Source organism: Ictalurus furcatus, chromosome 10 (assembly GCF_023375685.1).
Source record: "Ictalurus furcatus strain D&B chromosome 10, Billie_1.0, whole genome shotgun sequence".
In the NCBI taxonomy this organism is placed as follows: Eukaryota; Metazoa; Chordata; class Actinopteri; order Siluriformes; family Ictaluridae; genus Ictalurus; species Ictalurus furcatus.
The window spans coordinates 12,835,237-12,852,208 of record NC_071264.1 but is presented as its reverse complement, the minus strand read 5'-3'; the positions used below and the strand labels follow the sequence as shown (position 1 = coordinate 12,852,208).

The following is a 16,972-nucleotide window of genomic DNA, read 5'->3' as shown; positions in this document are numbered from 1 at the left end:
TGCAAAAATGTCTTGTCAGAATTGCTAAAAAGGTTCTCACTCCCCATGTCCTCTGTTTAGGGAATCCCAAACAGCGACTCTGCAGAGTAACAAATGCCCTTCGAAGCTTCCTTCTGTGTGTGTGTGTGTGTGTGTGTGTAGCAACAATTTTATATATGAAAAACGTGTTCAGTATCGCTCACCCTCCAATCAATATAACCGACACCCTGTTCTTTTGCATTTCTAATACAGCCATTAGATGTAAAAATGCCACCGTGCTGTCGGGACAGAACAGCATCATGATAAACTTTTGATAATGTTAATGAAAACATCATGTCTAGTAGAAATGAAGACGTTTTAAAAAACAGATAACAACCCTCAGAGGAAAGCTCTTTTTTTCCCTGATTAAAAACGAGTATTTTTCTAACAATCCAAAATTCCACATTAATCAATTCTGTTGAGGACTCAATCTTTACACCCCTAAGCACTTTATATTAGTATTAATACTGAACAAACTCAGACTACTCCAAGCAAATGAAAAACTGGAGTTGTGGAAAAAGCTTTATACAGTTTTACTAACGCTGGTTCGGGTTCAGCGTAGCGCTGGGTGTCGCGATAATATGATATTGATATTATGACAAATTATGTAACAGAATGCTTTCCTGATATTGTATATTTCATGATGGATTTTTTTTTATAGAATGTCAATGTTTTTGCACAAATTGAATTGCAAACTGACTGCAAAGGTGATTTGATGTAATTTCATACTTAATATTTAAAATTGTAAAATGTTATGAAATGTTGTAAACATTATGTAAATCATCAGGGTTGAAAAAAAAAATGCAACACTACTCTATTGCTGAGACTCTGTGTAGCGTAGAAATGCCTTCTACAATAGTGATATGATATATTTTTCTCATATTGTCCACCCCCAATCCGGTTTATCTGAATCCAGGAACATGAAAGCTAAGCACCAGCGGTGGCCAAACACACACACACACACACACACAGACACACGTTGAGTGATGAATGTTCAGCATCACAGCTGGACGTAGCACAGCGGTACACTCGGACAGTAAACAGCTGCCAAGTTGAACCAGAGGACACTTAACACACTCATTAGACTGTAGGACCCATTAGACTGTGTGTATACACACACATACATACATATTCATGCACACACTGCAGTATCGGCATGGGGGCAGGCTCAGCCGTGCTGAACCGAGCTACATCCACCGCATGCCGTGTGCAATCTGCTCCCAAAACAACACGCAACACACACACACACAGACAGAGAAACAACAAGAATGCAGTGACATGCAAGGCAGATTATGTAACTTAAGCGAGGTAGTGGGTGGTCATTATGAGCCCAATAAATCCCACAATGCCACATCCTGCCACCCTGATTTTATGAGATTTCAGTACTTAACCCATCATGTTCAGTTCACTACATTGTGAGCCTTCAGATGTGGAAGTACAGGTATGAGTACGTATAAGAGAAATGTGACAGAAAATCACATGATTTAAATTAACATAGGTACTGTCAAATATATTTAGATACTTTAAAATACAATTCGATTGTTATTTTACGTGCATACAATCCAAATAGTGTCCAGATTTCTTATACAACCTGAAATTTTATTCTAGGGCCCCTAACCTAAACATATAAAGTTCTCGTTTATATGTTTATTAGTTATGCAAAGGTAATGAGACTAGGCTTGTCACGGTACCAAAATGTCAGTACCAATACCAGTAAAATTCCACGGTACTCTGTACCAATTTTGGTACCGAAGCAAAACACAAAAATATTCTAAAAGAACAACATACTATTTTATTAATAAAGTTAAATATCAATATAAAATGTATTTTTAAAAATGCCATTCTGTATACGTCAAGTATTTGATTATTAAAGCTACTAGAGTTATCCAGACAAGAGCAGAAATGTTTTTCTGAATGACTGATATTAAAGACAAACAGTGCTAGCCACACATCTATTATTTTCTAACACATTTTCAGATATATCGCTCATCAAAAAGCCTCTGGTGTGTAAAATTACTAAACCCCATCATATTCCTCCCATTACTTATGAAAATCTGGTACCGTCAATTTTTTTTCTTTTTAGTAACGACTTGGTACCGAAGTACCGATACTTTTGACAACCGTAAACGAGAGATTGTTAGGAAATGTAAAAAAAAAAAAAATGACCAACATATGTAGTGAAGCAGTAATGGTAGGTAAAGTAAATACAACATGCATTCATGCTTATACAAATAAAAGCATCTGTTAAATTAATAAATGTAAATGAAAATAAGGTATGTTGGTCAAATTTTTCCCTTTGATATTTCTCAGTAATCCCTCATTACATTCACATAACTAATTTATAAATGGACGGAAGAGGCCTAGTGATGGATTGGCACCCTGTCCAGGGTGTACCCCGCTTTGTGCCCCATGCTCCCTGGGATAGGCTCCAGGTTTCCCCGCGACCCGGAAAAGGATATGCGGTATAGAAGATGGATGGATGGATGGAACGAGGCCTATTGAAACTTGTGAAAAACAAGTCATTTTGGTTTGGTGTTCCCGATTACGTTCTCTCTTTATTACCCCACATTAACACATCAAACACCACATTTTTCTATTCATTCCTCATTCATTCTTTATCAGTACAGGTGCATTTAAAAACGATAGAATATCCTGGACAAGTTAATTGTTTTCCATAATTTAATTAAAAAATGTGGAACTTTAATATATTTTAGATTCATTACACATAAAGTGAAATATTTCATGCCTTTTTTTGTTTTAATCTTGATGATTACAGCTTACAGCTCATGGAAATCAAAAATCCAGTATCTCAGAATATTAGAATAAACAATTTATAATACTTAAATATTGCTAAAAATAGAACAAAGACAAGATTTGACTTGGACTCCACCTCAGAGACTTGACTTGGACTTGGACCTCAGGGACTTGAGACTTGACTTGGACCTTAGGGACTTGAGACTTGACTTGGACTCCACATCAGAGACTTGAGACTTGACTTGGACTTGGACCTCATGGACTTGAGACTTGACTTGGACCTCAGGGACTTGAGACTTGACTTGGACTCCACCTCAGGGACTTGAGACTTGACTTGGACCTCAGGGACTTGAGACTTGACTTGGACTTGGACCTCAGGGACTTGAGACTTGACTTGGACTCCACCTCAGAGACTTGAGACTTGACTCGGACCTCAGGGACTTGAGACTTGACTTGGACTCCACCTCAGTGACTTGAGACTTGACTCAGACGGGGACCTCAGGGACTTGTGAACATGTCTGCCAGTAAATAAAGAAATGTTATAAGAACTCTACTTCAGATTTAGAGAAACATATTGCCTCACTGCACTAGCTTGCTAACTAGGTTAAATGAGTTTGTTTTGACAATAAGTGTGTGTTGATGAATGGAGGTTGTATCCACTACATAGGTAACAAGCTGTATTAACAATGCACTTTTGCCAGTTTTATTACTGTTAGCCAACAGTCAGTAGTTTGGTGATAACCAAGCTTATTTATTTAATGAAGTCTAAAATTAATAAAAGATTCCTCAAATGGAAATCCTATGTTAATATTGATTACACAGGTAGATGTTGACCTGCTATGGCATTACTGCCAGTTGCACCTCCTCCAGTGCCTATAGGATTACCGCTCTTCCTTCCGCCTTGTCACCATGCCTAACGCAATCAAAACCATACACTCCTCCACAGTGACTAACGCTGGCACCGTTAAGAAGGCTATGTGACAAGAAAGAAAAATCCATAGCGTATGGTAAGTTCAGATAACCAAAGAAAACATCCACACAATTTGTAAAATTGGGAAGGTTCCTAGTGCTGGTCCTGGGGTACCGCTGGTCCTGCACATTAGTAGTGTTTTCCTTGCTCCTAAAACACCTGGTTCAACTAATCAGTTAATTAGCGGCCCTTCCTCATTTGAAGTGTGTTAGAGCAGAGAAAACACTAACATGTGCAAGATAAGGGGTTCTCCAGGACCAGGGTTGGGAACCTATGCTTTAGATCAGTCAATAATAGTATAAACTTTGTTATAGATTTTTTATTTTATGACTCCTACTTTGTCGAGTCAGTACAAAAACATTTTATATTTCCAAACATTAGTTTACAGCACAAAATTAAATGTTACAGAAAAATGTGCGTATATCAGGAAAGAAAGCAGCATATTATGTAAGAGACACGTTTCGGACAAAAAAACACGATGAATGCTGCTGGATTTTGCTGCAAAAATAAGAAGCAAGTGTGACAGTCAAAATCTCCAGAAGAACCATGTCTGGTTCTGCAACATGCTCAATAAAACTTACAGCTCGTTTCCTTATAAAACTGCACTAATTGTACCAGAGACTGCTATTTTTATTTTTAAAACCAAAGGGTCATCAAACTAAATAGTGACTTTGTTTCATTTATTACTGTTTGTTACTCCACTTTATAGTATTTTTTTTTTTAATGTAGAAACATTTCATTTCTTTCTTTTTGAAGGCATCTTTGCTCTACAGCATTTCTTTGTGTGCTCCTAAGACTTTTGCGTAGTACTGTATTTACTTGTTAAATCTATTACATTGACTATAAATTTAGTTGTTTTGATGAGGTAAATGCACATCACTCATATCAGTAACGTTAGCTGGCTGGATTGTTGCTAACAATAAATGAACATGGAGGTATCCATGCCTTTTCTTGTTTTTTTTGTTTTTTTTTTTTACATTTTTACATTTTGTAGCCGAGTCCCAGTTCTGTCTATCCATTTCTGAGTCAAACACAATAATAACATAAGCCTAGTTCAGTTAAAAATAACAGTTTGTCACAGTCATGGCTGAGTTATAACCTAAAGTAGCTTGTAAACTAAACTAACAATGTACTGCGAATGAAATAGTATTGTTGTAGTAAAATGATGAAGTAAAATAATTTTTTTTTAAAAAGAGATCATTTATAAGATTCTCTTTAAAAGACACACACACACACACACACACACACACACACACACAAAAGCATAGCCTACCCATTGATATTACTATGCTAATAGTAACTAATAGTGCCCATAGACATTGAGGAATTTAAAAGCAGATGTTTTTACTTTCACTTACTAGAGTTTGATTAAAATACCCCCCCCCCCAAAAAAAGAAAAAAGTCCCCATATCATTTTAATTGTTTCTATTTTTACTCAAAAAGCTTAATTTTATACCATGGCTAAAGTCCTTTTATAGTTTCAGATTCATAAGGACCACTGGTTTGGCCTGAATTACTGAACATAATTGCATAACTAAAACAGAGAATTTAAATGTTAAACAATTGTGGGGAAAAAAAACACAAGTAGTATCACACTAACGGGAAAAAAATAGTGGTTTAGGCATGAGACTGTAACGATTAGTAATAGCACTTGTTGCAAATTCCTTGTAGCCCGGCTAGCTCAGTCGGTAGAGCATGAGACTCTTAATCTCAGGGTCGTGGGTTCGAGCCCCACGTTGGGCGAGTGCTGTTTTCTTTGGCAGCGCTCTCTCTCTCTCAGGCTTAGACAGAAACTGCATATAGTATAGCATCTTCCTCTGACAGACACAGAATTAACCAATTTTCTGGATGACTGTTTTTTACTTTCTGTCTCTGTGAAACATACTACACATCGAGCAGCCTCCTACAAACATTAATGGCGTGCATTATGAGATTTAAGATGAATCCTGTGTTTATTATTCCAAAACTAGCGCACGGCCGCCTACACTCAAGCACCCGAATAACTGACAACGAGTTTAAGTGTTGATTAATTCAGAAAGGACATTACTTCAGGTGTCAAAAAGGCTGCCTTTACTTCTGCTTTGAATTTCAAATGAGGAGAGAATTCCTGCAGTACGCTAAAGTAAACTGTGAATGGCTGTGAATGGTGAATGCCTAATATTTCATATAAATATAGGATCAGTGTCATACAAACATTTTTAATACTTTACACTACATTTCTGCTGAGATATCACTACGGCTGTACCACAGTGTTCAGGCACAGAGACATACGACCGTGGTATAACGTGTGTTAATGTGGATTTGAAGGTCGTTCTATAGGCAGGGTGGGCTGAGGGGTGTTGCTGCACTGGGGTATGACTGATAGCTCTAGCCTCACTCAAGGCTGCTGAACAGGGCCGAGCCATTAGGAAGTGTGTTTAAGACTTCACACTCTATTACCAATAATATAGGGGCCATAGTGCTCAGTGCTTTTACTGTATTATAAGCTTTCAGACCTGCAGTGTGTGGTGTGTGTGCAGACTTGAGAGAGAGAGCGAGAGAGAGAGAGAGTGCAGAACTATAGTCCATATATAACAAGTATTAACCAGGTGTGTAAATTCAGTAGAATTGGGTAACAGGCCCAGTATTTATAATATGGCTGTAGCAGTTCGTTTGCCTCATGGGCCTCATTAATCAGTCTTTGTAAAATTATGCGTAAATGTTTTTGCAGAACTAAAATCCCTGCTAGATTCGCAAACATATTTGGCTGATATTCTTTGCATACACGTGTGTATGTTGGTAAATGTCACTTTTTCTCATTCACTTAGCCATAAAACACAATAAAAAGCAAAATGACAAAATGGTGAAAGAGCGCCTCCTAGGTGCAGCTTGCATTAAATCTTCCAGTAATGCACCTCAGCCACTGCAGTGCTTCAGGTACCGTAGACACACATGCCCTCTTCCTCCTTCATAAAGCACCATTTCTTTTGTCCTCACTGAATGATTAGTCCATTAGTAATGAGTCGTATTTATCTTAATTTAGGAATTTGGTATGGATTGCTTCTTTTTTTTTAGGTTGTTAATGTGAAACGAACAAGTTTCACAAAATTTTCAAGTATGTGCATGCAATTGAAATAAACAAGTGTAATCAGTAAACATATTGTAAAATTGTAGTAGCACGGATAATTTTAGTATTTACACACAGTGGTTAGCTTAACGTTAGCTCGCTTCGGCTAATTTTAGTATTTACACACAGCGGTTAGCTTAACGTTAGCTCGCTTTGGCTAATGTTAGTATTCACACACAGTGGTTAGCTTAACGTTAGCTCGCTTCGGCTAATTTTAGTATTCACACACAGCGGTTAGCTTAACGTTAGCTCGCTTCGGCTAATGTTAGTATTCACACACAGCGGTTAGCTTAACGTTAGCTCGCTTCGGCTAATGTTAGTATTTACACACAGCGGTTAGCTTAACGTTAGCTCGCTTTGGCTAATGTTAGTATTCACACACAGCGGTTAGCTTAACGTTAGCTCGCTTCGGCTAATGTTAGTATTCACACACAGCGGTTAGCTTAACGTTAGCTAGCTTCGGCCAATTTTAGTAATCACACACAGCGGTTAGCTTAACGTTAGCTAGCTTCGGCCAATTTTAGTAATCACACACAGCGGTTAGCTTAACGTTAGCTCGCTTCGGCTAATTTTAGTATTTACACACAGCGGTTAGCTTAACGTTAGCTCGCTTTGGCTAATGTTAGTATTCACACACAGCGGTTAGCTTAACGTTAGCTCGCTTTGGCTAATGTTAGTATTCACACACAGCGGTTAGCTTAACGTTAGCTCGCTTCAGCTAATGTTAGTATTCACACACAGCGGTTAGCTTAACGTTAGCTAGCTTCGGCCAATTTTAGTAATCACACACAGCGGTTAGCTTAACGTTAGCTCGCTTCGGCTAATGTTAGTATTCACACACAGTGGTTAGCTTAACGTTAGCTCGCTTTGGCTAATGTTAGTATTCACACACAGCGGTTAGCTTAACGTTAGCTCGCTTCAGCTAATGTTAGTATTCACACACAGCGGTTAGCTTAACGTTAGCTAGCTTCGGCCAATTTTAGTAATCACACACAGCGGTTAGCTTAACGTTAGCTAGCTTCGGCCAATTTTAGTAATCACACACAGCGGTTAGCTTAACGTTAGCTCGCTTCGGCTAATTTTAGTATTTACACACAGCGGTTAGCTTAACGTTAGCTCGCTTTGGCTAATGTTAGTATTCACACACAGCGGTTAGCTTAACGTTAGCTCGCTTCGGCTAATGTTAGTATTCACACACAGCGGTTAGCTTAACGTTAGCTCGCTTTGGCTAATGTTAGTATTCACACACAGCGGTTAGCTTAACGTTAGCTCGCTTCGGCTAATGTTAGTATTCACACACAGCGGTTAGCTTAACGTTAGCTCGCTTCGGCTAATGTTAGTATTCACACACAGCGGTTAGCTTAACGTTAGCTCGCTTCGGCTAATGTTAGTATTTACACACAGCGGTTAGCTTAACGTTAGCTCGCTTTGGCTAATGTTAGTATTCACACACAGCGGTTAGCTTAACGTTAGCTCGCTTCGGCTAATGTTAGTATTCACACACAGCGGTTAGCTTAACGTTAGCTAGCTTCGGCCAATTTTAGTAATCACACACAGCGGTTAGCTTAACGTTAGCTAGCTTCGGCCAATTTTAGTAATCACACACAGCGGTTAGCTTAACGTTAGCTCGCTTCGGCTAATTTTAGTATTTACACACAGCGGTTAGCTTAACGTTAGCTCGCTTTGGCTAATGTTAGTATTCACACACAGCGGTTAGCTTAACGTTAGCTCGCTTTGGCTAATGTTAGTATTCACACACAGCGGTTAGCTTAACGTTAGCTCGCTTCAGCTAATGTTAGTATTCACACACAGCGGTTAGCTTAACGTTAGCTAGCTTCGGCCAATTTTAGTAATCACACACAGCGGTTAGCTTAACGTTAGCTCGCTTCGGCTAATGTTAGTATTCACACACAGTGGTTAGCTTAACGTTAGCTCGCTTTGGCTAATGTTAGTATTCACACACAGCGGTTAGCTTAACGTTAGCTCGCTTCAGCTAATGTTAGTATTCACACACAGCGGTTAGCTTAACGTTAGCTAGCTTCGGCCAATTTTAGTAATCACACACAGCGGTTAGCTTAACGTTAGCTAGCTTCGGCCAATTTTAGTAATCACACACAGCGGTTAGCTTAACGTTAGCTCGCTTCGGCTAATTTTAGTATTTACACACAGCGGTTAGCTTAACGTTAGCTCGCTTTGGCTAATGTTAGTATTCACACACAGCGGTTAGCTTAACGTTAGCTCGCTTCGGCTAATGTTAGTATTCACACACAGCGGTTAGCTTAACGTTAGCTCGCTTTGGCTAATGTTAGTATTCACACACAGCGGTTAGCTTAACGTTAGCTCGCTTCGGCTAATGTTAGTATTCACACACAGCGGTTAGCTTAACGTTAGCTAGCTTCGGCCAATTTTAGTAATCACACACAGCGGTTAGCTTAACGTTAGCTCGCTTCAGCTAATGTTAGTATTCACACACAGCGGTTAGCTTAACGTTAGCTAGCTTCGGCCAATTTTAGTAATCACACACAGCGGTTAGCTTAACGTTAGCTCGCTTCGGCTAATGTTAGTATTCACACACAGTGGTTAGCTTAACGTTAGCTCGCTTTGGCTAATGTTAGTATTCACACACAGCGGTTAGCTTAACGTTAGCTAGCTTCGGCCAATTTTAGTAATCACACACAGCGGTTAGCTTAACGTTAGCTAGCTTCGGCCAATTTTAGTAATCACACACAGCGGTTAGCTTAACGTTAGCTCGCTTCGGCTAATTTTAGTATTTACACACAGCGGTTAGCTTAACGTTAGCTCGCTTTGGCTAATGTTAGTATTCACACACAGCGGTTAGCTTAACGTTAGCTCGCTTCGGCTAATGTTAGTATTTACACACAGCGGTTAGCTTAACGTTAGCTCGCTTCGGCTAATGTTAGTATTTACACACAGCGGTTAGCTTAACTTTAGCTCGCTTTGGCTAATGTTAGTATTTACACACAGCGGTTAGCTGAACGTTAGCTTGCTTCGGCCAGTGTTAGTATTTACACACAGCGGTTAGCTTAACGTTAGCTCGCTTTGGCTAATTTTAGTATTTACACACAGCATTAACTGCCACACATATAGCATTACTTGCGGTACTACCGTATTGACGAAACTACTTAAGAAATACAGTGTCATCTGCATTTTTTTTTATGCTTTAGTCTCATACCGGTATACCCTGCAGCCCTAATCAGTCCCTCGGGAACTTTTCAGAGGAGCTTGCAAGATTCTGCAGATGTGATGTCATCACAACACACATTCAGCCAAAGCCCACTTCGATTCACATTCGTCGAACACGAGTACAGCTAAAGGGTCTCATTTAGCAACAAACATCACTGTGAAAGACCGTGCAAAACTATTTTGTGCACTTGCGATTTCGCCAATTCAAGTAGTTTACCCAAAAAAGCACAAAAAACTCCAGAAGTTGCATCGCAAATTTTGAAAAAAATCCACAGCAAAGTCAAGCATTTTTGGCCATAACAATCCTGAAAAAACTTGACACAAAATAATAAAGATAAAGAGTAGATATAGTAACAAATTTGTGATCTGTAGTAAGCATTCATGTTTTCTAGAGCTGAGTGTATATTGGGGTGGTGGCTTTGAAGAGAAGGACTGTATTTGTACAGATATTACGTTTCAAAACAGCTAATTTCAGCTAACGTCTGCCAAATGTCTACTTTTGGAAAGATTGTTCCTGTTATTTTTGGGAATGCTGTTAATGGAAAACGGAACTAGCTTTGGGAATACTATAACCAATTATGGTCATGCCAATAAAGCTACTTTGAATTAAATCCAGAGGAGGGAGTTATTTGAAATACAGTCTTGTCAGTAGTCCTGAAACGAGTTTATATTTCAGTGATTTTGAGCACAATCCACACTCATTAGGATGTCAAATGGATTCATTGTGTGGCTTCAATTTATTTTAAAATCTAAATTATACTCCTTTGTTTGGGTTTCTGATGCGAGTACAGCATGCCTCTCACGACAAAGACAGGTCGCTAAGGGCGAAATTTCCAGGGAGGGGAAGAAAAAAAGAGAGAGAGAGGGGCGTGAGAGAGGACGGCAGGGGTATAAGCTCGAGATGATGTGAGAGAAATGGAGTTTATATAATGATAGAGCCGGAGAGATGGAGAGAAAAGCGATGAGGGATCAGAGGAGCTCTGTGCAGGAGAGACAGATAAGGAGACAGAGTGAGAAATGATCAAGTGAGCGAAATGGAAGAAAAAGAGCAGTGCTGAATTGAATCTCACATGGAGAGACGGGGTAAGGGAGGGAGCGAGTGTGGCGAGCGAGGGAGTGAGTGTGAGGGAGAGTGAGGGAGCGAGTGAGTGTGGGTGTGACAGTAAGGAAGAAAGGAAAAGTGAAAGAGAGAGAGAGAGAGAGAGCAGTTGAGTCAGATTTCATCTCCATCACTCACACTGTGCTGCTTGTCTGCCTGCTGAGACAGAGTGTGTCACCAAGACCAATTCATCACAACCACAAATGCAGAAACACACACACACACACTCACTATCTCTCTCTCTCTTAATCTCTCTTTATCACTCTTCCTGTCTCACTCCTTGTTCTGCTTGCTCTCACGTTTTTTCACACTCTCTTTACCTCTCTCTCTCTCTCTCTCTCTCTCTCTCTCTCTCTCTCTCACTTGCCCCTCTTTTGTGCGTCTATGAAGCATGTGTAAAATATGCACACTATAGTCACTGGCTAGTGACATAACACGAGATCTTTTTGTATCTCTCTGTATCGTCATCTTTTAATCTCAGATAAAGTGATATCAGTGATGTCATCCGCTTGCCTTGGTGTGTATATTTATTGCTTTGTGTTTTAGCTAGTGGCCCATGCCTAAAATATCGGACAGGACAGAGAACAAAATACACAGATCAGATAATAAAATACAACCGAGAGCCCAGAATAAAAATACACACACTGGAAGTGACCAGAAGTGATAGATTTGTTCCCTGTGCTGTATTTGAGATCGAGTTAGTGACCTCGTTAGTGGTTCTGCACATCACTGATACAGATAGACTTGAACTAACAGAGGAGCACGCTGTTAGATTAGAGCGGAGTCACATTGACTTTTTCCGTTTTCAGAATGCTTCGCTAATAGTGAGGAAACCTATGCAGATAATTATTTGCTCAGAGTTGTGAATGGCAGTCCAAATGACAAAGTATTGCACTTAATAGTCAGTTTGTCAGTTCCCCATCGGGGTCGTTACTATGTACGCATACGAATTAGGGCACATTATGGGATTTAGGATGCAGCTTTGAAATCTGAATGTGTATTCATGTGTATTAGTTATGAAAGAGCACAGCACAGCCCATGTTATGATATACTTCTAAAAGTAGCTTGCAGTAGCAATGTTTTTTAACACAAAGTTGGCATTTCCAGTGTGGAAGAATCCATATTGTGGATTGGTTTGTGGAAGTCGTTTTTTTTGTTGTTGTTTTTTTTTAGTAATTTACCAACATTATGAAGACTTAATGGATACGTGCTAGCTAGCTAACGAAATTGTTAGCTTCAGTCATGAGTTCTGTATTTTCAAGCTAATTAAAAAGCATTAATTCAGATCCATTTAACCATCCATTCGCATTCAAGTGACAAAGCAACAGTAGGTCACTATTTATTTCCTGTGTACAAGTCGACACAAAGCCACAGCTTCAGTAACAGAAACAGGCAACAAAGCGACAGCAGGATAAGCGACATTTGACCTGAAATTTTTTCAGTTCTATGCTAATTAGGTACGTAAAATATATAAAGTGACAAATCCAAACAGTCGGCGCAAACGATTCCTCGGACCAAACTCATGGTACATGTAGGCCAACGTATCTTCAGTTCCTTTAGTACCTACCTGCAGTTAGTTCCCATTTACTAACTCACGCACCAAAAAGGAAGAAAATCTTAATTGGGGTTTCATCTCATCCTGTCAAATGCAGCCTCTCATTAAATGCGTATAGAGAAATGAGTAAAAATGGAGCTTAGAAGGAAGCCGTAGTGATTGTTGCCATTGGTGAGTGTAAGTAGCTAGTATGTAGCTAGGTTGCTAAAATCAAACTACAACTCTAGAGTAACACAGAGTAACTGCGCAAAGTTAGAAGACACTTTGATACACTGTGCTGCTAAAACACTATCCCTGCTGAAGAAAACCCCCCAATAGAACCCCTCATAGAATTTGTAATGGTTATTAATGAGAATTGTATAGGTTTTAATGGAAACTGTAATGGTCCCTGTGGGCCTCTACTGGTAATTTGTTGCCTTCTCGTGGCATGTTATGTCTAGTGGATACCACAAAAAGGCCTACGTCCTTTATACGACCCATTACTAATGTAATGGAAACCATTTGGTAGTTTTAATGGTTTAACAGCCGGGATGGTTTTTACACATTTTGACTTAGATGCTCTGATTAGCTGTGGTGCGACCTGTCAAAGCCAAAAGACTCAAGCCACTTTGAAATCATCATTTTATACATGATGAAAATCGATCTCCTCAAAATGGCAGCGTGAACACGTGACCATGCAGCAGAACACGTGATGTGTATTTATACTAATTGAAACAGCAGCGTGATGACGGAAGGAAACTCTCCACAGTGGCACACTGGAGCATGGAAACAACCCACATCTGTCTCTTTCAGAGAGCTGAAATTCAGCAGTGCTCTAAAGACAGTGTAGATTTCATCCTGCCACTGGGAAGGCAGGGCGATGGGGTTAAAAATGCCCTTATTACAGATAAATGATCTAATAACAGGCTTTTAAAGTCTCAGCATTTCTCTTTCACGCACTCCCTTTTTTCTCTGTCTCTCCGTCTCTATCTCTAGCTCTATGTATAGATTGTCATTTGTCCTTGTCAAGTTAGAGGAGCTTTAATTTGATTGATGATGCATTCGTCATGTTTAGTAGATGCAGTGTTGATTGAAGACCCTGTGTTTCTCTGTGTTCGCAGTACTATGAGATGTCCTACGGACTTAACATAGAGATGCACAAACAGGTAAGAGTGTGTGTGTGTGTGTGTGTGTGTGTATGTGTGTGTGTCTTGGTGGGGACCAAATGTCCCCACAAGTATAGGACTATCTGATAGCTTTGACCTTATAGAGACATTCTTCTGGTCCTCACAAGGAAAACAGTATTTTTTATTTAAAAGGTTTTCTTAGAGTTGATTAGCTGCAATCTTGTCAATGGATGGTCCTCACAAGGATAGTGAGAATAGTGTGTGAGCGTATGTGTTCCTCAAGACCCAACTCCTGATTCTATACACACACACACACACACACACACACACACATACATTGTTTTTCTCTTACACATGCATATACAAGCATTTCACATGCACCACACACACCCACACACCTCCACACACACACACACACGCACGCACGCGCGCACGCGTTCCCTTCTCCCTCATTTCCTCCTGCTTTCCAGCTCATTGACAGTGGCGGATGTGCCGGATGTTAGGCTCTATCGCATTCTTCAGCTGATTGATGCTTTTCTCCGGGAGTCTTGAGGTCTGTGATGAAATGACGTGCGTGTTTAGCGATGGTGGAGCGGAGCCGCTTGGCAGTGTGGGCTAACATGGCTCAGTGTGGTGAGGATGGATCCAAGCACAGAGCACCACTTCATGCTGAATGTGGGTCAAGATTACGCAGTTTTAAATACCGATAAGAAACACAGATGAGAAATGTGTGTCAGTGGACCCAGGAGAGTGTAACACACAGACCCTGGAGAGTAAGCTGGGCCTGGGAATAACAAATAATAAAAAAAATACTTTAGTCTTCTTTTTTTCTACTTTTCTACTTTTTGCATGAGTATGTATCTTTCTTTTAGAGAGTCAAAATTCCTTGAACATACGAATATACTGTATAATCAATATGTTTAAAGCAGCCAGACACCAAGAAACATATATATATATATATATATATATGTATATATATTAGAGATGCAACGATACTAAATAATAATAAAGATTTCTTAACTTATTGAATGTTATTAATTCATATTAACAGAATTAATTGACTGAATTCTAAAAAACCTCCTGTTAGTCTCACATTCACTCTCCACAAACAAAAGCATTTCTACTTCATCACTGAACATCAAACTGGTAATATATAATATCAACTTTTTTAAATATTAACATAAACTGGATATGAAATATACTGCTCTACAAATATATTTTTCTGTGCAATATATACTTTTTTGTCAACTCATCTTCATTTAAATCTTTCAGCGGTGTACTGGAGCTTTAATTCAGCGCGAGCAGTGCGGCAAAAAAATTTTTTAGACTCGACACCGAATCTCCTGCTTCACTGCTGCAGCATCCGGTGTAAAATTTTAACAGTGCAGAGATTACAGAGATTACACACTGCAGTTTTATCATCATTCCACACAAGAGACATTATCTTTACACACAGCACGAAATCCATGTGTTTTCCCGCCCTCTTTTGATTGACAGGATACAATCAGCCCTGATCGTCGGATATTTTTAAACTATCGGCCGATGCCGTGAAAAATAGCCTTTATCTACCGATACATTGGTGCATCTCTATTTTATACATACATACATACATATATATATATATATATATAGAGAGAGAGAGAGAGAGATAGATAGATAGATAGATAGGTAGAAAGCTATAGATAGAGAGAGAGAGAGAGGGAGAGAGAACTTTTGCACAGTAACAACAGGAGGAAAAACGTGAGATGGATAACAGCTGAACTGTGAGGAAAACGTTGGATTGAAAGCCGGTTTTCCAGTTTGCAATTTCAGCAGATTATAACTTGTCACATTGTATAAGATGATCCCAATGAAATTATGGTATAATTTTATGTTCTGTGCGATTACATGTTCTCCGTGTCAGATTATACGATGAGATGAGATGAGATGATGTAATAAGTATATTTTTTCGGCCTATTAGAGTGTTCCGATTACCTTTCGCCATTGCCCCTATTGCCGTAGTTGTAGCTGCCCAGCGAGTTTTGAGTCATCCTGCGCTGTCCTCCTATTGGTGGATTTTAATATACACGCTGACATTTTACTCAAACATTTCTGATACTAACCAGAAGTTCGTTTCTGGTTATCTTTTGGTCACCATGGTATTAAAATGGTATGCCACATTCTGCGTTCTAAGGCTGCCAATCTCTACTCAAGATTAAAGAATTGTTTTACACTGTGTGTGTGTGTGTGTGTGTGTGTGTGTGTTGACTGACAGCAAAATTGAGTTATTTAGTTGCGTAGTCAGTTTGTGAAGCGAATCACTCACAAGGCTGAAAGAACACAGCGTTAGTAGAGAAGACGCAGGTGATAAACAAATGTTCAAAATATAAATTCCACCAAATCCATTGTACGGTTTTGGGTCATTATCCATGTGTACGGTGACGTGGCTTCCTATCGGTTTTGCCGCATTTGACTGAATCTGAGCAGGAAGTACAGCTCTATATACTTCAGAATTCATCCTGCTACTTCTCTCAGCAGTCACATCATCAATAAACACCAGTGACCCAGTTCCACTGGCAGCCATACGTTCCCATGCCATAACACTTCCTCCAACATGTTTGATAGATGATGTGGTATGCTTTGGTTCATGAGTCCTAGTTTTCCTTCTTCATACTGTTTTATATCAAATCCATTGCGGTGGTGTACAGAGGCAAAAATACAGCAATTGTTTCACTGTCCAAGTACTTATGGACCCGAATGTATGTTGAATTTGTTATATGTCACATCCTGTATAAAGGGGCTATCATGGCAACCTGCATCGACACAGAAACCTGCTAATGGTCTATTAACATTTGTGGCATTTGGCAGAGCGACTTTACATTTAGTAGTTTAGTAGTGCTGGGATGTAAACTCATGACCCGCTGTTTAGTAGTCCAATGCCTTAAGTTCTGCGCTACCGCTGACCCGCTAGAACAGCACGAAGCAGCCTAGCATGTTTTCCCTACTTGCTGTAGTCGTCCTCGTGTCCGTCAATGCTTACTGAGTCTCTGCTGAGTCGAGCGAATGGATTCAAATCGATGAAACTTTACAGCTCTAACAGCGACATGTCTCTTCCTCCACATCAGCTGGTCACTTGTGGAAACAACCTCAGAATTCCACCCACCCCAAACACACACTCACA

General features: G+C 39.6%; 1 protein-coding gene and 1 non-coding gene across 2 annotated transcripts in view; both read left to right on the top strand.

Annotated features, from left to right (window-relative positions):
* tle2b (TLE family member 2, transcriptional corepressor b) overlaps nt 1-16,972 on the top strand; it is an 86,002-nt gene that overhangs the window by 30,204 nt on the left and 38,826 nt on the right. The window contains exon 8 of the mRNA XM_053635449.1: nt 13,807-13,851. Within this exon, the coding sequence (XP_053491424.1) occupies nt 13,807-13,851 (45 nt within the window). The remainder of the gene's footprint in view (nt 1-13,806; nt 13,852-16,972) is intronic.
* On the top strand, nt 5,413-5,485 carry trnak-cuu (transfer RNA lysine (anticodon CUU)). Its single transcript has one exon. It is a non-coding gene; the product is annotated as a tRNA-Lys (tRNA).